Genomic DNA, 23,238 nt, shown 5'->3' with positions numbered 1-23,238 from the left:
CCCTGGGAGCTCCCCGACTGCCCCTTTACTGCCGTCGCACAACAGGCCGCCGTCTGATGTGGAGATAACGGAGAGGAAGCCGGCGCTTTGATCCCTAATGGGGCCACGTCGGCTGTGGAAATGACATTCTGTTTACACAAGCACAATAATGAAGGTTATTTGGGGCGGTAGACAATCAATTAGTGTAACTATGTCGGAGCAATGACGCCGATCAAAAGAGGCCGGTTTGGGTTAAACAACAAAAAAAACACCTTTCCGCTTAGATCTATTCTACGGGATCAGCAGTTCGTCATGCGGATATGTCGGATTTGGGTGGAGCGTCTGATGAATTCCGTACCCAAGGACCACGTCATTGTCAGGGAAGCAGACTACGAAGTGTGCTTGAAGTGTTCCCATCTATTTCGGATGGTGTAATCTTACAAGTGGGGACAAAAAGGGCAAATGGAAGCCCCCTTCTATCCCGTCTATCTATGGTTTTGATGATCTTTGATAGCCGCGCGTGAGGAATCCTGCAAACACTCCTCCACACACACACACACACACACACAGAGGCCAAACCCCTGCGTGAGATACGCGTGATTGTTGGGAGAAGTTCGCTCCCTCATACAGAAAGGACGCTTTACAGCCGATATCAAGAGGAGGTCAAGGTGTGAGAGAGATCAACTAAGGTCATAAACCACTTATTGGAGTGATCGGTTCAGAAAAGGTTTAAAATCGTTTGCCTCTTGACACGATCCATGTAACCACACACACGTATTACCAGCAGAACATCCCACATACCTCCTTGGGTGTACATAAGTGCACGCGTGATGCTTTGTTGCAATAGTACTCAATGCTCCGTGCACTTCATCCAAAAACAACAGACTCTACAAAGGCTTTGTGCTGAAAGACTAAATTCCGTTCTCAGATGTCGGTCAGACGGTTCTGCAGAGAGTCTCCTTTCGTCCCGATTTTTTTGGTGTTTCTTCTCTCTCTTTGCCTGGGCAGCAGAATAAGCACATCAAATAAATACAGAGAGAGGTGTAGTGTTTCGCTCGGAGACAGCGGAACAGGTCACGGACAGCGGGAACACATGGAAGCGCGTGAGCTGCGGGTGTAAAAAGAAAGCGGTTCCAGTGCAAATAAGTGCTGGGACCGTCTTTGAAATCAAATCTGATTTTTGGGGAATTTAATAAACGCCTCCAAATTGTTTTCCAGGCCGAACACCGGATACTTTTGAAATGAGCAGTATTCAAGCCCAAGCATTCCTCACCTACCGGGGAGAAGAGAAAACAATGTCAGGGGGCTCATTGCGAAGCCCATCCTCGGGTCCACCAAACCTTTATCATCATCGTAGAGACCTCCACAGGCTGGAGGGCCCCCGAGGAGACCAGGAGACGCGGGGCCGGGCGTCTGAGCCCCTCGGCTGGGGGTTTGAGTGGAGCCGTCGGCGGTGGAGGCCTGTTGCGTTTGGCCCGTCGGTTCAAACCGTCGACTCGCAGCGCTCTTTATCTGAAACCAACCGCGAAACCCCCAAACCGCCCCGTCCGGTTCAAACGGGGGCTTCGAGGAGGAGAGGGCGATGCTAAATATCGACTGGGGAGATGGGAGTTCAAGGTCTTTGACTTTAGTGTAGAGTTGCTGAGCTGATCTTCGTTAACGTGCTGCGGTCAAATAAAAACAAGGGAAACAGCACGACTTTCCCCCAATTGAGGGACAAATGATGAGGTTTTGAAGAAGATGTAAAACGTGCTCTGAATCAAAACAAGACAAGAAAATGATGTCAAAAAGTTTTAATAAAATGTAGTAATATACTTTGGGGTTTTCGGTAAGAAATGTCTCTTGAACATAAATTACAAAAGTTAAGTGTGAAAATGAAGAAACAAAGATTTTTCCCCCCAAAGCAGAGCAAAAAACAAAAATCTGACAATGAATAAATAACTAATATGAGAGACAACTGAACACTAAACCAAAAGATGACTGACGACGGTCCAGGTGCACGAGGGGCGTGACAGGTCAACAATGCTCACGTCTGATTGGACGTCGTGTATCCCGGCGTGACATCGGGCTGTGGTTTCCGCCAAGGTCACCTACGAAGAAAAGAATTTTTGGTTTCTCCACCGTGTAACGGCTACGCCAACACGCCTCGCTATTAAAGAGCATCGCGGAATAACACAAAGCGACTCCCTCTGACTGACTGACTGCTCCTTTCAGATCGTCGACGTCAGGGGGCGAGGCGCTGCGCAGACGAATAACTGGTTATCCGCCGCCACGCGCTTGACTGACAGTCCTGAGAGATGTTTGCCGAGATGTGAGCGGCGTCGTCGTTTGACGGGGCCTCTTATCCCCACGTTTATGAGCTGCTACTCCTAAAGACATAAATGGCTCTTACAGTATGATGGATGGGAGGCAAATCAAAGCCCCCAGGACCGGGAGCTGTCACAGTCATCTAATGTAGCCGCATCGCTAACAGCGCGCCTGTGGAGGGCGAAGGCGTCGGTACGCCGGTGCAGAAACAGCGGCACATACTCACACGCGCTAACTCGCATCTCGCACGCACGCGTACACGTCTCCACGCAACGTAAAAAACACGCTAACCTCTTGCCGCGACAGGCATCCAGGTCTTCCTGTAGCAGAGAGGCCCTCTTCTGGAGGAAGTTGACCTGCAACACAGAGAACCAACTCTGATGAGATGTTTCGTCAGGACGGAGAAACTGGAAGCGGAGACGCGCGATGGCTTTGGCATTGTGAATTTGGGTGGAGGTAGAGGGGGCGGGGGTGCTTAAGTGGAAGAAAGGCCCTGTTGTTGAGTACGGGGGATCAGGACGGCAGGGGTCATGGGGTCAGGAGATTAGGGCAGCAGGGTTAAGGCACATGGGGACGGAGGGAAGATTATGAGCCCAGGTTAGTCGAGGTTAGGACACGGCGAGAGATTCTTTTGTTTGGCTACAACGTGCAGGTTTATTTATGAAGTGTCTTCGGCTGAAGGGAAAATAAACCCCATCTACATTTACACGGCATCTCGAAGGCTGGCAGAAAAAAAAAAAACCCGGCTCCGAAAGGATCTGTATTGTTCTGGGACTACTGGAGCCGAGGCCACATTCCTTTCTGTGGGGGAGACCTCAGGAAAGTTCTAGCATTTCATTTGGCACTTCTCGGTGGTGGAGCGTATTCAGAAACCCCAACGAAATGTGGTCGGATGCCTCCAAAAGACACAGAGGGCCTCCCGGCCTCCCTTTTTTCCCTCCACCATGTAAAAATAATGCACTTTAATGCGCAAAAAAACCCCTAAGACGTCGTCAATGAGAGGAGAGGCCGCTGTGGTCGCGAATTACATCTTCTAAACATATCCGATCACAGAGCTGCGGTGCGCGCACCGAAATGGGATCTCTGCAAACCTACTCGAACAAGGCAGGGGTTTACCATGAGCCCCTCTTCACACGAACACGCACTGCGTGGTTTCATCGGCGCTAAACGGAAATCCCTCGTTCCCCCGCGAGAGAGCGGAGAGCCCTTCATGGGCTGAGAACAACAACAAGGCCACACGGACGCGGTTGAGCAAGAGGTGATCCGACGAGTTCTAATTATGACTAATCAGATAACTTCTGCTTTCATTGACAGTAAGGAAAGGCCACGGGCAAAAGGGCGACAATCAAGGCTTTGGAAAGAATGGAGGAGGATGACGCACGAGATGGAACGGAGGCGGAAAAGGTCAAAAACGGGACAATTTCAAGGCCGCCGGAATGTGTCGCGTCGTCCCCGCCAGCGTCCGATCCGAACCCGTCACCCAGTCGGCTCTCACCTGCGCTTTCAGAGAGGCGATGGTGTCCTCCAGCTCCTGCCGGAGCTCCACCGGCATCAAGCCTTTGATCTTCTCCTCGTACTCCTGACGCACCGCCGTCACCTGAGAGGACAGAGGGGGCGGGGGCGGGGGCGCCAAACGGTGTCGGTTAGCGCTGAGAGGGAGCGGCTGAACCAGTGACAGAGTAGTTATTCAATCATCCATTTAACACGGATTAACATCACACACACGCAGACACTTTGCGTTCGTGACGTCGGCACATTTAAGAAACACACTGATGCAGTTACACACACACACACACACGCACACACACACACACACACACACACACACAAACAGTGGGTATCCCTTCTTTATTCGTGGCTCAGAGTATTCCCTCGCTCTTCACATCTCCACAGGGGGTCCACAGACTCGCTCGCTCCGCACGACACCCCCTGCTGGCTGCCTGCAGCCGAATCTGACGCACGGCGCATTTATCGCCCCCGCCCCCGACACGGCCGGGTCTGGTGAGAGGACACATCCAAACGGGGCTAGCTAGCTCCACTGGGGAGGACCGGAGGAAGTCTGTCTGGGGCTAAATTGCACCTAGTGTCTGATTATAGAAGTTGAAACCCCCCCCCATTTTTTTTGTTGTTTCCACAAACACACATGCAGGAGCGCTGAGGTTTTACGGTACTGTAAAAAAAAAAAAAAAGGGGTTTACTGCATTCTGAAGCGAGTCGCCCGGATCAATTAAGTCGGAGCTTGATGAATCCTTCACCAGAGTGGGAGGAGCCACCACAAGGTGGGGGTCGGGGGGGGGGGGTGAGACGCAACCGCTCTCCAGCCGCACGTTTCAAGGTGTAACCAGGGGAGAGTCTGAGCATTTCAGCAGAGCGTAATGTCTTTGACAGAGCCAGACGACGTCCAGCTAACGTTAAGAATACCCCCACAGCCCCCCCCCCCCCTCCTCCATCAGTCCGGCCTTTCATGTGAAGAGAGCGTCGCCGTGGTGAGGGGGAGGAAAAAAAAAAAGATTGGTTTTCCTAAAAATAATTTTCCTGTTGTGTGTTTAACTGATTGTTCTGGTTTTGGCTAATTAATCTTCCTGGGCACAATGAAAGGGATTGGGAAGCACTTCAAAGACCCCCCCCCCCACCCCCTCCCCCCTGTATAAATGATCCCGACACGAAGCCGCTCGCTTTGTCTCGGCGCAGCGTGCAGTAGATTACACCGCCAGCGACTCGGGCCACTTCTCTGCTGACTCCTCCTGCCACCATTCATTTGGAAGTTTGCAGACATGTGTCTTTTTTTTTTTTTTCTTCCTCTGTGTGAGAATGAAGTCAAGGATAATTTGAGACTGACCTTTTTTCAAACAAGTGGCAGGAAGGAAAAAACGGGTTTTGAGAAGCTTTAATTTGAACGTGCTGGAGTTGAAAAATCAGCTGAAGCCATGGGAGTGCAGATTTTTCTAAAAAGTCTAATCTATCTATAGCAGCTTCTGTAGTCATAACAGAATTGCGAGCCAAGACAAAACACACTCCACTACCTCAGACCAAAGCAATAAACAATGGTTGAATAAACACATCCCTTACCGACCACTCTGAATATAAGTCTGGATGCTTCAAAAGCCGCGCTCCTTAGTTTTGCATTCTTGGTTCATGTACGGTGCCGTCGCCGCGGCAATGACAGATCCGCTCGGCCTAAATTACAAGCTCCTTTGTGGCAGCGCCGTCTCCATTTTCCTCCCCATACATTAGAATGGGCACGGCTGCAGCAGCGACTCCGCCGGGACTCGCCAGGAAGCCGCGGTTTGTGGGGATGGGGGCGGGCGACTGTGTGGGGGGGCGACGGGCGCAAATCGGGGTTTTGCTAAAGCTGTTCTGTGGTTATCGTCAAATAAGCATAGATGTGTGGGACCAATCGCATCCTTCCGCCATCCTCCACGTGTGGAGTCGAGCAGCCTGTTCTTGCTGGGTGCGGAAGGCTCTCCTCCTCAGCAAGTACCGATTCAAAGATGGAGGATCTCTACGTGGAGTTCAATTCCCAACAGGAGCATCTCAACAACTCCCGGAAGGCGTCCGGTTTGCCTCCTCTCGCCTCTCCCAGAGTCCCTCCTCTCTCGTCTCCAGCTTCCTTCACCGAAACACTTTTTTTTGTGTTTTGTTTGTACAGTCAAGGCATGTTTGTTTTCCCTGACAGGTGGCAGGCGGGAAGAAAGCCTCCTCGCCATTAGGACGGATGTCAGGCGCCTTTGAACAGCGCCGCCGATCAAACCTTCCAGGAGGGTTTTTTTTTCCGGCGCTTGACGGACTCCAGGCGCCGGCGAGAAGAGGAAGTGGAATGGCAGGATGGAGAAGAAGTGTTACCACTAAAGGCAACGAAAAGGCACTTTGACTTTCAGGAGAGAAAAAAAAAATCTGGTTTCATCTCCGCAGCTCGCATTAAAAAACCAGATTTCGTTTGTTCTCGATGAAGCGTAATTCTCTCGTTTTGAAGACTGCGAGGGAGCGGCGGTTGATTTCCCCCCCTCCCAGTCATCTTAAAATGACAACATTTCATCTATATATAGTCTTTAGATTGTGGTTTTGACTTTCCGTTGGGTTTGGTACCGTCACATGGTTTCTGACAGCTGCCAGCCGAAAGAAACAAGCCCTCAACACTTTCAACGTTCAAATGAAGTTTGTCACGTCGTTGGGAGGCTTGATGTATGCTAATGAAGTTGGGGTGTCTCTGTGTGTGCGGGTTAGCGCGGGACATGTTGGGGGAGGATGGGGAGGGGGGTGTAGCTGCCGGAAAGACATTTTTTGATATACCCCCCCCCGCCCCCCCCTTTGTTCCGAAGTGACAAAAACCTTGTCAGGAACAAGGGGGTACATCAACATGACGCCACTCACAAAGTTTGCACCTCCATATTTCACTGAGTTGGCACCTAAGAGTTCAGCGAGGAGCGATTTGAATTCAAGAACTCTTTTGGTGCGAGAGTGGAAAAAAAAAGAAACCGCCTCACAAAAAGGGGAAGAAAAAGTGAGAAAAAAAGGGAAGGGGGGAGATTAGAAGTGGCTACAGATCTTATTGAAGTTGATAGAACTGTGGGATGGATCGGTAGCTGCTGATAGAATGTGCCTCGACAAAAAACAGCACACGGAAAAAAAAACGTCTACAGAACTCAAGTTCAACGGCAGCTTCCTTTTTGGTCGGCATCGACACGGAAAACTGCTGCAGTGATTTATTTTTTATCCCAGCGATGGTCCCCCGGATGCAGGAGAACATGCCTCTGAGTGGAGCACATTTCACCACGCGCACGGCCTCATTATGTATTCATACAAAGAGCTCTTCGGCGCCTCGAGTCGAGCCTCACGGGGAGCTGCTGGTCCGCCATCTTAGAGCCTGCGAGGGCCCCTGCAAGTGTGAGGCGAGCAACATCTGTGTGGAGGCTGCTTTCGCACGGGAGGGATCCGATTACAAAGGCAAGTCCTGGCAGATAAACCAGGGCAGGAGGTTTATTATCAAAACAGGGAAAAACAATGAAGGTGCACACACACGCACACACACACACATGCACGCACACACGTGACCTTACGTGATAGCAGGCTGGTAGGGAGGAATACATACATGATTCAGACAGTGTCTACACACAGGGAGCAGCGTTGTGACACAAAAGAAAAAACACGCACATGTCGCTCTGCGCAGAAACACTGCGAGGACGCCAAGTCATGCGTTGATGCCGGGGACGGTGCAACGCTCAGTGTGCGCCGCGTGCCAGGAAACCCTGTCCAACCTGTGAGGGGCTGTGAGGGCGGAGGTTAAAGGCGCCTCGCGAGAAAGCCCTCGCTATCAAAAACCCACTTCCACTTTCTGTCGCCTCTGTCGAAGCGTCTCGCGCGTGGATCAAAGATGGCCGATCTGCAGAGATTCCCCCACTCTAACCCGCCTGTGGCACGCGTCCCGCTCGTGTCTCCGCCGCCAACTTTGTCACAGCCAAGCGGCCTGCAATTAGCAAGATGCGTTTGTGGCAGAGAAATGAGAAATGAAGTGTGTTCAATTGGTACCAAATGCAAGAAATAAAATGATTCAGAGTTTCTTACCAGGAAGCAGGAAACCGATGGATTGCCTACTCCAGGTAGGGAATGTGTCCTTACCCCAAGTGAAGGAGTTCAAGTACCTCGGGGTCTTGTTCACGAGTGAGGGGAAGATGGAGTGTGAGTTTGGCCGGAGAATCGGAGCAGCGGGGGCGGTATTGCACTCGCTTTACCGCACCGTTGTGACGAAAAGAGAGCTGAGCCGGAGCAAAGCTCTCGATCTACCGGTCAATCTTCGTTCCTACCCTCACCTATGGTCATGAAGGATGGGTCATGACCGAAAGAACTAGGTCACGGGTACAAGCGGCCGAAATGGGTTTCCTCAGGAGAGTGGCTGGCGTCTCCCTTAGGGATAGGGTGAGAAGCTCAGCCATTCGCGAGGAGCTCGGAGTAGAGCCGCTGCTCCTTTGCGTCGAAAGGAGCCAGTTGAGGTGGTTTGGGCATCTGGTGAGGATGCCCCCTGGGCGCCTCCCTAGGGAGGTGTTTCAGGCACGGCCAGCTGGGAAGAGGCCCCGGGGAAGACCCAGGACTAGGTGGAGAGATTATATCTCTGCACTGGCCTGGGAACGCCTTGGGATCCCCCAGTCAGAGCTGGTAGATGTGGCCCGGGAAAGGGAAGTTTGGGGTCCCCTGCTGGAGCTGTTGCCCCCGCGACCCGACCCCGGATAAGCGGTTGAAGATGGATGGATGGATGGAGAGTTTCTTACTGGCTCAAAACAGTTCAGCCATTTAAGACGAGGCAATAAGTCGGATTTGAGTGAATTAATATGCCAAATGAAGGTTAGTAATAATTAAAATGACTAAGTGTCTGATGAATTGAGACCAACAGCATCTACCTGCAGTAAACTTCCCACAGCTTTCACGAACAACGAACAACGTTCCGTTTGTCAGGTCGAGGGATTTTCCACAGGAAAACATTTTCACCGATGCACCTACTGATTCTCCAGTGATGGATCACCCGGTAAAAGACACTAACCAAACACATTAATGCCAAGCAGAAAAAGAGTAAACCCAGCTGCCATCCGGACCGAGTGATCGGACATCACAGCCGGGCGGCGGGTTCAGAGGTCAGCTCCTCTCGGGGCCGCAGGAAACAACGGGCAAGCGCCTCTGGGACGAGGCCGGCGACCGGCGGCTCCTAAAAACCGCTGACCCCCTTCCTGCGGATTTACGATTGGCCGACACCGAGGTCTGCGACGAGAGTGTGAAGTGTGTACAGGGGTCAGGGGGCGGAACGCAAGAGAAGGAATGCCTTCGGTGTCCATACCAGGCTACAAAGAGGAGCCTCCTGTGTGAGTGTAGTCATTAGTGCTTTCTTCTCTGTGTGTGTCAAGGTCACAACAGAGCCTGATTACAGGGCACTCTGGAGCGTGTGTGTGTGTGTGTGTGCGCACACAGAGGCTTCCCCTCTGAACACAGGCGGTGGTGGCATTCCTGGCCCTAGGCGCTGGCTCTTGAAGCCAAATCTCAAGGAATTTGGGAAATGTGCGAGGGGGCATATCTGTGGTTTCTGAACAGGAGAATGAGATGGTAGAGTGATGGTGGGGGGGGGGCGATTCAGTTTCTCTTCTGTCTTCTGTGGCCCCCTGGAGGGTCTAGTGAGGATGGCAGCCAGGGGGGCCGGGGGACACCAGGTGACCTGGGAGCCCAAGTGGCTGTTGAAGGGGCCCATAGAGAACGACGTGGGGTCAAATGTCCAATTGAAGCAAATAAGAGGCTCGGGCCCTTCTGGCAAGCTGGTTTGGGGAGCGGAGGCCCAGCCGGCTCACGTACGGACTGGTCGGTGGAGCGATGCCAGTTCGCCTCATGGCCCCCGCCTCTCCTGTGAATCACTGACAAGCAGGGGGAAAAAAAACAACGAAAAAAACACGCGTTACCTTCTCTTCGCTCTCGAGCGCTTTGCCGAGCAGCCTCTTCTCCGAGCAGTGCAGCTGCCTCTGTAGACCTTCCACCTTCTCCTGCAGAGCCTGGGGGGGCGGGAGGGGGGGACATGCGTAGGTGACGTTAGTCTACGGTCACATTTGAGCTGGGGGGGGGCGGGACAAACGTGTGTGTGTGTGAGGACTTTTGAGGACAGAGGACGGTGGAAGGGAGGAAGGACGGCGAGGAGAGATGCAGCCTGTGATTCGTCTGTGCGTGTTAAAAGGCTAATAGTGAAGTCATGACAGTAATTACTGGCAAGCCGGCCTCATTAAGCCCAAACTCATTTAAGGACAAACTGGGAGAGAGAGAGAGAGAGAGAGAGAGAGAGAGAGAGAGAGAGAGTTACTTGTTTGGGGAATTAGCTAACTCTGTAAAAGTTGCGGCGCTTTAAGGATCTGTATTTCTTTGGCAGTGATAAGAGAGATGCAGCCTTAGGCGGCAGGTGAGAATTTAACCTATTTAAGTAAGAAAGAACATTCACAAAATATATGTGTGTGTGTAGGACATTTATTTCCCTCCCTCCCTGTAAGTGATAGCAGCGGAAAGAAAGGCGCAGTTCCTGCCTGCAACACAGAACCAGATGTTGTGAGTGCACATGTGGACACTTCGTCTTTGATTAGCCTGCATGAAACGCAGAGAGAGTGTCAGACACACACACACACACTCCAACAAGTGTGTGGGGCGCTGGCTAGCATCAATGTGTGTGAGCGAGCTGGCCAGGTGTTGGCTTGTTGATTCAGAGAGCTGATGGAAACACACTCCAGGTGATAGACACGGCCGGCCTGATCTACAACCCACCGTGCAGACGTAGATCACACAAATCAGGACCCGGTGGAACTTCTCGCTGGCTACTCTCTAAAGAAATCCAAATGTCTGTTTGGCCTCCGTCAAGAAGATGTCAAAGCAAACAACGCTGATGGAAAATCAAACTCATTTCCCCCTTTTAAAAAAATGCTCCCACAGAGAGCGTGAACTCGCACCTGAACAGCATCGATGTAGGTATCTCGACTTCATCGTGTACCTCCCTACTCCCCAGCCAATTTAAGCCTCCGGAAAATGGATTACTAGACACACACACACACACACACACACACACACACACACACATAAGGAGACTATTATGATTCAGGAGCACGCCGGGGTCAGCATGAGCTCTGCAGCATGAAAGGCAGCTGGTTGTGCAGCACGTTGATCCTATTAATCAGAGTATTCCTCAGCCAGTCACGATCCCATCGCAGCCCACGTCTCCGCCCAGTTGCAACCACTTGCCATCGGTTTCATCATTTCATTTTTGTTTATTGGCGAATCAAGAGGCGCGACGACGCATGAAAAAGCAGTTTAAACCATTTATACGGTCAGAGGGTAGAAAATAGAATGTGTTGTACGGATGTTTGTTTTCAGCTATACGAATCAAATTGATTAAGTGTATGTCTTGCAGTATGCAAATGGATCAAGTACTTTTTTACTCTTTCTTACCCCCCAGAACTCCTCCATTGAGACCCTAACTGTGGCTTAAAGACCCTGATGAGTCACCCCTCCGTCTGTGAAGCCACCGCCGATTCCCCGCACTGTGACACAGCCTGTCTGGACCAGGTCTTCTGGGAAGGAAGGCCGACTTCGCCTCACTGGTGACGTGTCGACCTCTTTCATGTGGGTTCTGTATCTGACGTGCTCAAAATAACTCAACAAAGGGGAGAAGTGCACCACTAGTCTCTTCATTCATTGGATCAGATTGGAGGATTTTACTGATGAATGGAGGCGCTTTGTGAGTCAGAAAAGGGTCTTCGGATGTGTCTGGTCTCCATCGCTGTTAAGAGGAAACTCTAATCATAACGAAAATGATGCAGAGAACACATGCGCACGCCGCCCTGATGCAGAGAGACCAGCGGTGGACCCAAACTCTAATCTGAACTAAAAAAATATATTTATTTTGTCTGCCTCAGACACACAGTTTCGTATTCGGCGTGCAAACACGCCAGGTAGAGGGAAGAGGGGGCAGAAATAAGGAAACTACATCCAAAGCTAAAAGCCTACTCAGATACGACAGGCGGGAGGACCTCAGCTCAGAGAGGTGTGAATGAGAGACAGCGAGGAGGAGGAGGAGGCCGGAGCGCGGACCTCCAGGGCCTCTCTCTCTCTCCTCCCATCTCCATCAGCAAATGTGCCTCTCCCTTTCACTCCCGAGTCTGCCTCAACGGATTAGGGAGGCGCACGCAAGCACCGACAGACACGCCGCTCCGAGCCATCCAGCGCAGGTACGGGCACGCATTAATATTAACAGCTAAAGTTCCCCAAAAATGTGAGTGCTACACTGAGTAGTGTGCGATTCCAGAGTTGTTTGCGCGCGCACACACACACAATCACACACACTCTCACACACACCGATGCCTGAGTCATCTTTCCTGGGTGGTCCTCCTGCGCAGATAAGGCAAGCATGTTTCCCCAGGGTGAAGTAAAAGCAACAGAGGGCAGGGGTGGGAGTGGGGGGGGGGGGGGGGGGGGGGCAGAGAAGAAAGGAGTGAGCGAATAGTGGGAAGAGAGAGAGAGGAAAAAAGAAAAAGGCCAGAGGCCTCTTTAAACTCTGTGTTTTGTTAGGAGCCGAGCTGCTTCTTCATGTGCGGCCGGGGCCGTCTATTTGCAGCGCGCTGTCAGAAGTTTCTCCCAAAGTCTGGATTAAAGAGATCCTCTAATGACACTGAGGCTGGACGACTTCAGACAGCAGCGAAAACCTCACACTGCACCGCCACCAGCCAGCGACACACACACACACACACACACACACACACACACACACACACAGAAGCAAAGGGGCAAGATCAGATACATACACAAGGGGCACCAAACACACAGGCGCAGGATGTGGACTGTGCGTGCCCACACACACACACACACACACACACACACACACACACACACACACACACACACACACACACACACACACACACACACACACACACACAGACGCACAAACACACAGCAGCTTTAGCGGAACAAGGCGGTGTGTGGATGCATGTCTGCGGATCTAATAGTAAATAATAAAGGAGGCGCTAACCTCCAGGAGCGGTGGACGGCCTGAGAGACGAGCGCAGACTCTTTTATCAAAGGATTGTGGGAAAGGTACAGAAGGGAGTGTAAGAGAGGGGGAGGAGGAGGAGGACTCCCTCCGGAGGTGTTAGAGAAGTGAAACTTTGGCTTTGCCGCGTGTCGGCGTGTGTGCAGGAATACAAAGAGGTGGTTTAGCGGGTGGACCAGCCGCTCTGAAACACTCGGCTGAGATCGGTGACACTTCCAGTCCTTTTCCCGCTAGATGAATTTTCAGACGGCGACGGCAGCAGCGATCTCGTCTGCCGCAGTGTGCGCACAGTTACCGAGGCGCCTTCTCTTTGCGCACTGATGAAAATAGCGAGACAATTGCCGGCGAGGTAATGAAGACGTGCTGCAACCGAGCTCCAGTATGCCCACAGGGGGAACGCGCGGCTCCCATCTCCCCGTCTCCGTCGCTCTCAGCTGCTGCCAGCTACGGTGGAAAGAGAATAGAAAACAACTCTGAAATATGCGCCATGTGCCCCGTGTGTATCCGTGTGTGTGTTTGTGTTTGCTCACATACATATATTCTGCTCATCAAGTTGTATGTCGTTTAAGGGATGTAAAGTTTAGCGAAACTCCAGAAACACAATAGCGGCCCCGAAAAACTCTCGTCTGGAATGACAAAATACCGATTTCAAGAGGAACCGTTCAGGCTTTTACCACACAAGTCATTTGTAACGTCAAACAACAAGCCTCAAATAGTGGCAGGCTCCAGAACTGCAGAACGCTGCCTGGATCAACTAAAACATCTCATCGCGTCTCTCAGAGCTTCAATGGATGGAATGGAAGGCAACTCAGAAAAGACCCAACAGCATCTGTACTTTCACTTAAGTTAGAATTACTTTGAAAATGACAAACCACCTCTTTAACAAATTCTGTTCGCTCATATCAAATACCGTTATACATCATTTCCATTTATCGCCTCCCAGCTAATGCCACGTTCCTCGCAACAGTCGTCCAAGCTGCACGGAAACTGTGTGTTATCAATCAATTCATCCGCGTGAAAAAAAGAGAAGGCGGCCAACAGGGTTGCGTTTCTTCTTCTATTTTTTCAAGCGTGTGTGTATTATTCCATCCATAGAAGTTAACATTGTCATTATTAATGGATGGATGGAATAATACACACACACACACACACACACACACACACACACACAAATGTCTATAAAATATGAACAGAGCAGAGGAAGACGCTGCAGCGGCGGATCTACATTGATTATCTCAGAGGCTGAAAGTTTAGTTCTGTTTCCTCTGTAAAGTTCTTTATTATTCATCATAAGCTCAACACCCCTCCCCACCCCCCCGCAGCCCCTCTTCCAGATCCTCTGCTCTGCCAGACCGACCTGGTTAAGAGACATAGTCCAGCGGCACATGGGACACCGTAGCAATTATTAATACAGCCAAATAACGCACTAAAGGGACCACAGTTTAATGCATTTAGTGATGCTTAGAATATGCGTAATGCGATTTCACTGTGGATTTAAGTTACACCCTAGAAACCATCTCCTGGCTTAGTGAGTGCGTGGTGTATATATTATAACCATTTCATGCCATTTGCTGATGACATTTTCATCACATCATGGGTTCTACTGGGTGATTTCGGGAGCAAAAGAGGTTCCTCTTTGTACCTCGAACTATAGTTTAATAGTATAATGAGCAATTTCCGTTTGTTTTCCGAGAACGGAGTTCGCTCTCCATGAGCTGTTCTACTTCCCACGTTCCCAAGTTGCATCCTGGAATGTTATCTCTCTCTCTCCTACTTCCACCGCGTCTGATATGTGGATCAAACACTGCCGGGAATCTGCCCACAGCCGGAGAAGCCATCCATCAGCCAACACCAGGCGTGCACACACACACACACACACACACACACGAAGGCAGATGGATGCTTACATAGATACAGAGAGCCACAGGGTTTGAGAGAAAGAGAGAGAGGATTGTTGCTGTCATATGATGTCAAGGAGACATTCTTTCGTGGACATGGAGGACAAAAAAGGCCTGAACGGGAAGTTGGCGTGCAGCTTTACTTCATGTCCATTTTCCAAGTCACCGCCAAGTCAGCGTAAAAACAGCGATTGGTGGTTATTGGTAATCGTCTTTGTCATCAACCCGTGACCTTTGGACCCCAGTTCAGTCAGCTAAGTTACAGGTCTCTTAGCCTCGCCAACATATGATGTCATAAGCCATCAGTGTGCGGTAACTGGGAGTAGCTGTTCAGAGCTTGTTAGGGTTTAGTTGACAGGAAAACCACTGATTGGTCTGAAGGTTAAAAAAAGTCCTCAGAGAGGCAGGTGAGCAATCACAGATGGCCTAAAGTCTGGTAAACAGATGCGCAGATCAAGGTTGACATGAAGAATATGGACACGTGTTGAAGGACATCACACACACACACACACACACACACACATGCACACACGCATTGAAGCAGCTCTGTGCAACAGAGGGCAGCGAGCACACCTGTTCTTGATCCACTGCTGCCATTCCGTCCCACAGGCAAAGTCATCCCTTCAACCCCCCCAGAAACTAATGCACATATACCCACTGTTCTGCAAACTGCAGCTGCTACAACTGGCCCCCTCCAATGTGTGCATGCTTGTGTCACCCTGTGTGTGCGTGTGTGTGTGTGTGTGTGCGCGCGCGCACAGAAACCTTCTCCCTCATTACTGCTCACAGTCTGGATCTAAATCTGACAGACAAAAAGGTGCAGCGCACTGTCCGGTGTGCAAAGAGAAGCGCACGCATTATGTAACGTGTCGGCTGTCACCAGAGGACACTGCAACACGACCCCATCTTTGACGCGCACTAGAAGTTACTGCTGGATCAAACTGTGTGTGTGTGTGTGTGTGTGTGAGAGAGAGAATGCAACACTGTTGAAAGATGTCGACACAAAGGCACTAACTCAAAGATATGTTTGTGAGCAAGTTCCAGGCAGGGAAAGACACAGAAAAAAACCTTGGGGGAGGAGAAAAATGGGAAAAATACATTATATGTGAGCCTGTGTATAAGAATGAGACACAAACACTAAGTTATGTGTGTGTGTGTGTGTGTGCGCATAGCACAATTGAGCAGGCATCCAGACAGGAAGAAGCAGGGCTGTGGGGAGCAGGAACAGCGGTGCTGATCAAAGCCCAAGCGGGTGACACCATGGGCGGAGTGCCATTGTTTATTCACCAGCCACCTCTCCCAATTGGCAGGGCGAGGTGAGCGCGTGTGCGTGTACGTGTGTGTGTAGATAGACAAAAGGAGTTTGAAGATACAGAGTTGGAAAGATATGGTGTGTGACAGAGACATGGCCTCTGTGTGTGTGTGTGTGTGTGGGGGGGGGGGGGGGGGGGGGGGGTAAGTATTTGTTGTACCTTTCTCTTGGCAGGCTTAATGTGGGCTAGAGTTCTTTCAGATTTGGCAGCTGCACATTTCAGGCGCACACACACACACACACACACACACACACACACACACACACACACACGTCAAAACCCTGCATGCCCACACACTCCCACATCCTGTACTTAAATAATTCCAATAACCTCACTATTAAACTTCGCATTCTCCCTCAACCTCCCTCGTCTCATCTAAATAAAAAAACAACAACAACTAATAAAAACATCCACAAATGGAGACACATTACCAAGATACCACATGTTGGGGAACGGATGACATCAGGAAACCCAAACGCCGGCTGTGTCCCGATGAGCTGCACGGGCTTCTTCCACATTGGGTCTCGCCCCCCTCACCCGATGTGAATAGACTGATGAAAGCAAACACGATACTTTCATCCGGCTTTCCGCACCGGCCCGGCTCCAGTGCAATCGGCGCGGCCCGCTCCCGCCCGCCTCATTGGGAGGTAATTGGTAACCGAAATATAACCCGCCGCGCCCCCATACAGAGGTTGGCCCGGGCAGAAGGTAAAGTAAATCTGAAAAGAGCTCAGCTTCCCTTTCCTTCTCATCCAACGTGGGACTTCCTGTCACTTGTCACTTATCCAACGTGGGACTTTCCGTTTCCCGCCTGGTCCACTGGCGGCTTGTCGAGCCTCACCGCCACATTCGCCTCTCACTGAGCTCTTAGTTCAGCGCAAAGCTGCTCGGTGCCCAGCAGTGCGTCTGTCCGCTAATCCCATCGATCAGCCACTCGCACATTTAGTCTGTTTCCTATTAATAACATGAGACGGGACGGCAATGCGAGGGGTCCTCGTTCATGACAGCACGCCAAAAGCACGAGAACCCCATGTAGGTGTGTGTGTACACACACACACAGAAAAAAACTTAAATGTCACACGTAAATGTCACTTATAGAAAGGATCTGAGGTAATGAGCACACTTAACTGCGCTACGTTGCTCTAAAAGAAGGGCTTTACGAGGCGCAAAAGTCTCTGCACTTAACACCCACTTTGAAGAAGTCACCGTTGCGGTGGAGCCACAGAGGAAGCTAAATTTGGGCGAAAAAAGACTCGCGCTCACAAGCAGGAGGAGGAGGAGGCGGGGGGGAGCGAGGGGAGGCACATCTGATCCGGTGCAGCACGCTTTCAGAGCAACTGTTTTGGGATTATCCCGATTCAAATGCGCGGCTAACTTTGATGTTATTTTCTTCCCCTCCCGTTGTCTGAAGCCCCTCGCTCTCCTCATAATCCGAGCCCCTTTGAAGTCAGCGCCGTGGAAACAATGTCGGCAGGCGACGCACACTTCCCCACACACCCCCCCACCTCCCCCCACCGATGGCCCTCTGACAGCTCGCCATTTCTCTCTTTCGGTTTCCTTCTCACGTCCTTCTGTCGGCCGGCTCACTCCTCCACACTTCCTCCGTCCTTCTGCTGGCTCTCTCCTCCTTTCCTCCTTTCCTCCCCTTCACCGCGTACTTCCTCCTCTCACGTTTGCACCAACTATTTATCGGATTTTTGTATTTTTGTCTCTTTGTCGGCTGTTTGACAGATCTCACCTCCCTCTCCCTTCACTGCTTCTCTTCCAGGCCTCACGTCGGCCTCTCAATAACCACGCCGACCATTAATTGGGGCCTGGTGGGTGGGTGGTTGGTTAATACAGGGGGGATCGTAATAATGAGGGCACAGATAATGGGAACAGAAAGCCTTTGTCTGCTCCCAACACTGATTCCAATGCCTGCGTGTTTTAACCAGAGGAGACAGTGTGTGTGTGTGTGTTTGTGTGTGTACGTTTGTCTATATTGTGTGCAGTTAGACAATAGGCAACAGAGCACCAACACAAGCAAATGACACAACACAACATAATGACAAATTGTGGCTTGTGCATCAAAGGGTCGCACATGTCACTGGGTTCGTTTGGACCGGGCCGGGAGGGGGTGGGGGGAGGATGGGGGGGGGGGGGAAATGAGGAATTGTTGCCTCTTTGTTCTGGTCTTGTTCCTGTTTACAGTGACTTCTACAAACAAACCGAGAGGAGTAAACAAGCAGCTCGTTGACGGGACAGTTTTCAGGGCCGTCATCGGGATCTGAGCGCAGAAATCACACAGCGGTGACTGACATACAGCGGATAGAACAAGCGTTTGATACACTGCAGATTTTGCAGGATGTGGGAGAGCAAAATATGTATATTTTTTGTTTTAGTTTGTGTCACAGACAGTTGGAGAGTACCTATGATAAAAATGAAAGACTCCCACATATTAACATCTATATCCATCGATGCGCTGGCAAACCTTTTTACAGGATTTCTTTTCTTCCAATAAACTGCTGATGACTGAATATTGGTAGTGGTTTCTCAGGTAGAAAAAAAGGAACGACATTTACTGAATTTTGTATCCAAATCTGAACACACACAACAAGTGTTTTGCATAAAATATCAATGTGGACCACAGAAACATCATTCCTCTATGGGCAGCGACACACATCAGGCAGACAAGGTCCATTTCAGGTCGGGGCTCATATAGCCCAGCGGATATTTAGGCAATAGCGCTGGAATACCACGGCCTGGAAGGAGAGGAGATCTAAAAAGAGAGGCTCGCAGATCTGCCTCCTTACTACACGGCGAAGCCGCAAACCACAGACAGACAACGCTGTGTTTGGAAACACCTCCCGACTCCAGACACAACAACTCTTTATTTAGCGAGCCGCACCCAATCAACTGCCACCGTGTCCCGGCCGAACAGAAGACCCTGGGAGTCTAAACGGAGAAATCTGCCCGGACAGGGACGGAGATAGGGGGAAAGAACGGGGTAAGAATGAACTAAATATAACTTTTTCCGAAGGTTGAAACCCAGTTTGCATCGAAATCAGGAAAGGGCTTTAAAGGGGAAAAAAAAGGTGGAAAAGGAAGTTGAACTGTGAAAGAGAAGCGGTAATGACACAGAGAGAAAAGAGAAATGGGGGACATCTTGAAGACTGACCAATCTCCTCCATTACTGTCGCGTTGGTGTATTTATATGTTAAGTGAAAATTATATTTCCTAAATGTGTCATTATTTCCTTCATCATATGGTTGCTATTTATTGGCTCTGCTGGAAAGGTAACAGACTAAGAAACATAACCTGACCTACTGATGATTGTATTTTGGTTTCTCGACGTAGATCCAGTGTGACGGAGCGCTTGGCCTCCTCGGTGCCCGGCACTGACCTTGTTGGCCCGGTCGGCGTGCTGGATTATTGTCCTCCTCTCCTCATCCCATTGAAGGCTGGACTCCTTCAGCTGCTTCTCCAGGGCCTGCTGCAGGCCGACAGCCTCCTCCTTTGAGTCACATACGGACGTCTGTAGCTGCGCAATCAGCTAAAAGGTCAGAAGAGGAAGGTCAGGAAACTTTTTTTCATTTTAACGTATAATTGGTCGCAGATTAACAGGAAATAAGCAGATGAATTGACACACGGCCGAATGGCCTTTCTACTCTTAAGGAACAAAGAACCAAGGGGACCAAGTAAGGACTTTGTTCTGGTCACCTGGACCCTGGACTGGGCATCGTGTGAATATACTGTATGCAACATAAAACAAAAAGTACAGAGAAAACATGCTCACTAATCAGAGGCTGATTAGCTTAATTTCTCTGGACCCGCTTGCATCAGATGGAAAAAAGCTTTTCCCATTCGTCATGGAAATGGATGGAAACAAGTCTCATGACTTGACAGAGAAAGACAGAAGAAAAGAAGGGAGGGGGAGATAAAAAAGGACCAGACAGGAAGGGAAAAACAACTTCCTCTTTGAGGAGCGCAGTGACTTTGTGTTGGTGAACTTGCGGTGCGCACCGAGATGAAAAGGAACTGCCTCGGCTTTGAAATCCTCCAGTCCAAATTAACATTCTATTTAAGCCACTGTCAGGGAAAGGCAGAGCAAAGATGAGAGAAAGTAAAAGAGAAAGGGAGAGAGGGGGGGGAGGGTGGGAGGGGGCAGTGCCGCTGCTAGCTTTAGGCTAGACAGATAATTGTTTACCGTGTTTCAAACTCTGGAGGACCAACCCTGCTGGAATCTGCACTTTGTGTGTGGGAGTTAAAGTGGAGCGGGTCGACCACAGATAGAGAGAGACGGGGAAGAGGGGGGGGGTGATGGGTGGGGGAGATGAGAGAGAGATTAGGCTTATTTTGTCAGTGGGAAAGCCACATGAAAGTCCCAAATGACACATGATTATGGGAACACCATTTCTGGGCGTGATAATTATTGCACTATATGGATTCCCTACATCTCGGCCCCAGGCGGGGGAGCGGCCCTCGAAACCAGTGAACTCCACTGCCTGTCTTGTTATTCCGGTCCACAAAAACACCACAGCACCTTTATGCGTCTGGTAGCCAGCCAGGCCTTTTTAAGTCTGTAATTGGGCTGATGAGTCTTTTTTCAGGGCCTACTGGCATCTCTGGCTCGGGCTAAAGGAAGGTTTACCTCCCCGTGAACCAGTAAAGTGAAAAAAGGGGAGGGAACAGAGCGGGTCTGGTGTTTGTACACACTAAGTGGAAAAAACAAATAGAATTCAACGATGGCGGCCATCATGTAAGATGAAAAGGAAACGTGGAAATACCGGATACTCATTAGGTTATTGATGGAAAACAATTCTGAAGCTGGTTTGGGCTGATTATTTAGGAAATGAATAATCAATAAAATAATAGTCACAGCTTTGAATCACTTATTGTACACCAAGACAAGAAAATTATTACACAGCTTGCTCAAAGTCATGGGGGGCTTTGTGTTTTCAATCTGAAACAGCACAGCAAACTACAAACTCTTAGTCAAAGGTGCTTTAGTATATTTTTAGGCCCAGTTAGAGCAACATTCGCATTCATCTAGTCCAGGAAACAAGCGCTGTTGTGCTCTAACAACGTCCTCTGAGGGAAAATGTTTTAAAACAGTGTCCTGCAACGTCCGTGCGCGCTGAGAGTCGACAAAAGCACTCAACTTGTTGGCCGTTAAACCCGAAACAAGGCGCTTGATGGACAGTAAAACCCCCCCGTACCGCCGAGGTTAGCCGCAGAGTGTCGGGGTGACCACTCTCCGTGGGTTCATCACTCCGCGTTGGAATGAATACCGAGACACGTCCTCTCCCGCGAATGCACAAGGTCATGTGTGTGAAACGTAACGTGCTGAAATAAATGAGCCGTATAAATGAGCTGCACCTTCAGGTGAACCTCCGCCTCTCTTTCCCAGAACAAGATACTTCCTCGTGCACCAGTAATGATCTCCCATCAGTACCGCAGTTACCACCCACTGCAATGCTGATTGCGAAGGGAGGAGGGTTGGGGGGGGGGGGGGGGCGGAAAGAGAGCACCGCCCCCTACTCAGTTCACAGGTCACCTTAAGAGGACCACTCAAAGCGAGAGATGCTTAACACATGGGATTGGAAAAGGACTAATTGGGAGTCTGTGTATGTGTGTGTGTGCCGGTCAATGAGAAATACAGGAAAACCCAAAGAAAGCAAAGTCGTGGCCTGCGAGAGGAAAGGATGCGCGTGTGCATCCGTGAATGCCCCACACGCGCCGCCCCTCCAGGCCCCTCAGGACGATGTATGGCGCGGCGTGTTCTGGGAAGGAGAGGCGGAAGTTTACCTCCGTAACGGAAGTACAGCTAATTTTAGCACGTTATGTTTTACACACGTGACCTTGTGCATATGCGGGAGAGGACGTATCTCGGTATTCATTCCAACGCGGAGGGATGAACCCACGGAGAGTCGTCACCCCGACACTCCGTGGCTATTCTCGGCGTAACGGAGAAGTTTTACTGTCCATCAAGCACCTTGTTTCGGGTTTAACGGCCAACAAGTTGAGTGCTTTTGTCAGCACACCGTGTCCCACCGACTTCACCTCCGTCTCCTACCACCTGCCCTCTTGACCCCAAGAGTTAACCCACTCCTGAAAAAAACACCCTCAACCCACCTGAAGAAACTCACCGTCTCTTCTTCCCTTTTTGTCAAAAACTCTTTATCTTTAACCAACTCTCCTCCTATCGCCACCGTAACAACCTCCTTGACCCCCACCAGTGAGGCTTCAAAGCAGTTGAAGCCTCACTTCCTTCAGAGCCTTCTAGTCCTCATCCTTCTGGACCTTTCTGATGCATTTGACACAGTAAACCACCAGATCCTTATTGCCTCCCGTCAGGAACTTGGTGTCTCAGGCTCTGCTCCCTTCTCTCATCCTACCTCGATGGCCGCACCTATCGGGTAACCTGGAGAGGATCTGTGTCGGAATATTGTCCTCTAACTACAGGAGTTCCTCAGGGTACTTTCCTGGGTCCCCTCCTCTTCTCTCTCTACACCAACTCTCTCGGCTCTATCATTCGCTCGCAAGGCTTCTCCTACCAAACCGACGAATTCTAATTCTCTCCTTCCCACACTCAGACACGGAGGTGGCGACACGGATCTCTGCCTATCTGACTGACTTCTCTGAGTGGATGTTTGCTCACCATCTGAAAATCAACCCTGACAAGACTGAACTACTTCTTTCTGGGAAATGATTCTCCTACACAGGACCTGACTGCTAACTTTGGCAACGCCCACTTTGACTGCCAGGAACCTCGGTGTGACACTTGACAGCAAACTCTCCCTGACCCCCAACATTACAGCAACAGAATGATCCCGTAGATACGCGCTCTACAACATCAGGAGAATCGGTCCCCTTCTCACTCAGAAGGCGGTGCAGGTACTGATTCAGGCTCTTGCTTTGCATTGACTATTGTAACTATTGACATACTGACTACTGTAACTATTGTAAATTGGGTTATTAGCTGTTAAGCCTGAGAGCGATGCCCCACTGTAAGACTCTACCGTGACTAGAAAGACTAACAAATTGTAGCACTTAAATTGTACTTATAATGGCTCTTATCTATAGCAAGTTGTAAATCTGCATTTAATGAAATTGCACTTTCTCGTTTCCTGTTTTTTTGAGTCTGTATCCTTATGGTTGAAATGCACTTATTGTAAGTCGCTTTGGATAAAAGCGTCAGCTAAAT

At 50.3% G+C, this 23,238-nt stretch overlaps 1 protein-coding gene across 15 annotated transcripts in view; it reads right to left on the bottom strand.

The window, feature by feature from the left end:
* Nucleotides 1–1,757: 1,757 nt before the first annotated feature.
* cep112 (centrosomal protein 112) overlaps nucleotides 1,758–23,238 on the bottom strand; it is a 75,561-nt gene continuing 54,080 nt past the window's right edge. For 2 of the 15 annotated variants that reach the window (XM_040191793.2, XM_078083826.1), the window contains 5 exons: nucleotides 19,435–19,584; nucleotides 9,720–9,809; nucleotides 3,782–3,883; nucleotides 2,578–2,642; nucleotides 1,758–2,069 (listed from right to left, as the gene is read on the bottom strand). In XM_040191793.2, coding sequence (XP_040047727.2) covers nucleotides 2,066–2,069; nucleotides 2,578–2,642; nucleotides 3,782–3,883; nucleotides 9,720–9,809; nucleotides 19,435–19,584 — 411 coding nt within the window. In that variant the 3' untranslated portion in view covers nucleotides 1,758–2,065. Of the gene's footprint in view, nucleotides 2,349–2,577; nucleotides 2,643–3,781; nucleotides 3,884–9,719; nucleotides 9,810–19,354; nucleotides 19,585–23,238 lie in introns of all 15 variants that reach the window. The other 13 variants (XM_078083819.1, XM_078083821.1, XM_078083822.1 and 10 more) reach the window with 9 other exon arrangements.

Source organism: Gasterosteus aculeatus, chromosome 11 (assembly GCF_964276395.1).
Source record: "Gasterosteus aculeatus chromosome 11, fGasAcu3.hap1.1, whole genome shotgun sequence".
NCBI classification, from domain to species: domain Eukaryota; kingdom Metazoa; phylum Chordata; class Actinopteri; order Perciformes; family Gasterosteidae; genus Gasterosteus; species Gasterosteus aculeatus.
The sequence above is the reverse complement of the archived record's forward strand: the minus strand, read 5'-3'. Positions and strand labels throughout refer to the sequence as shown.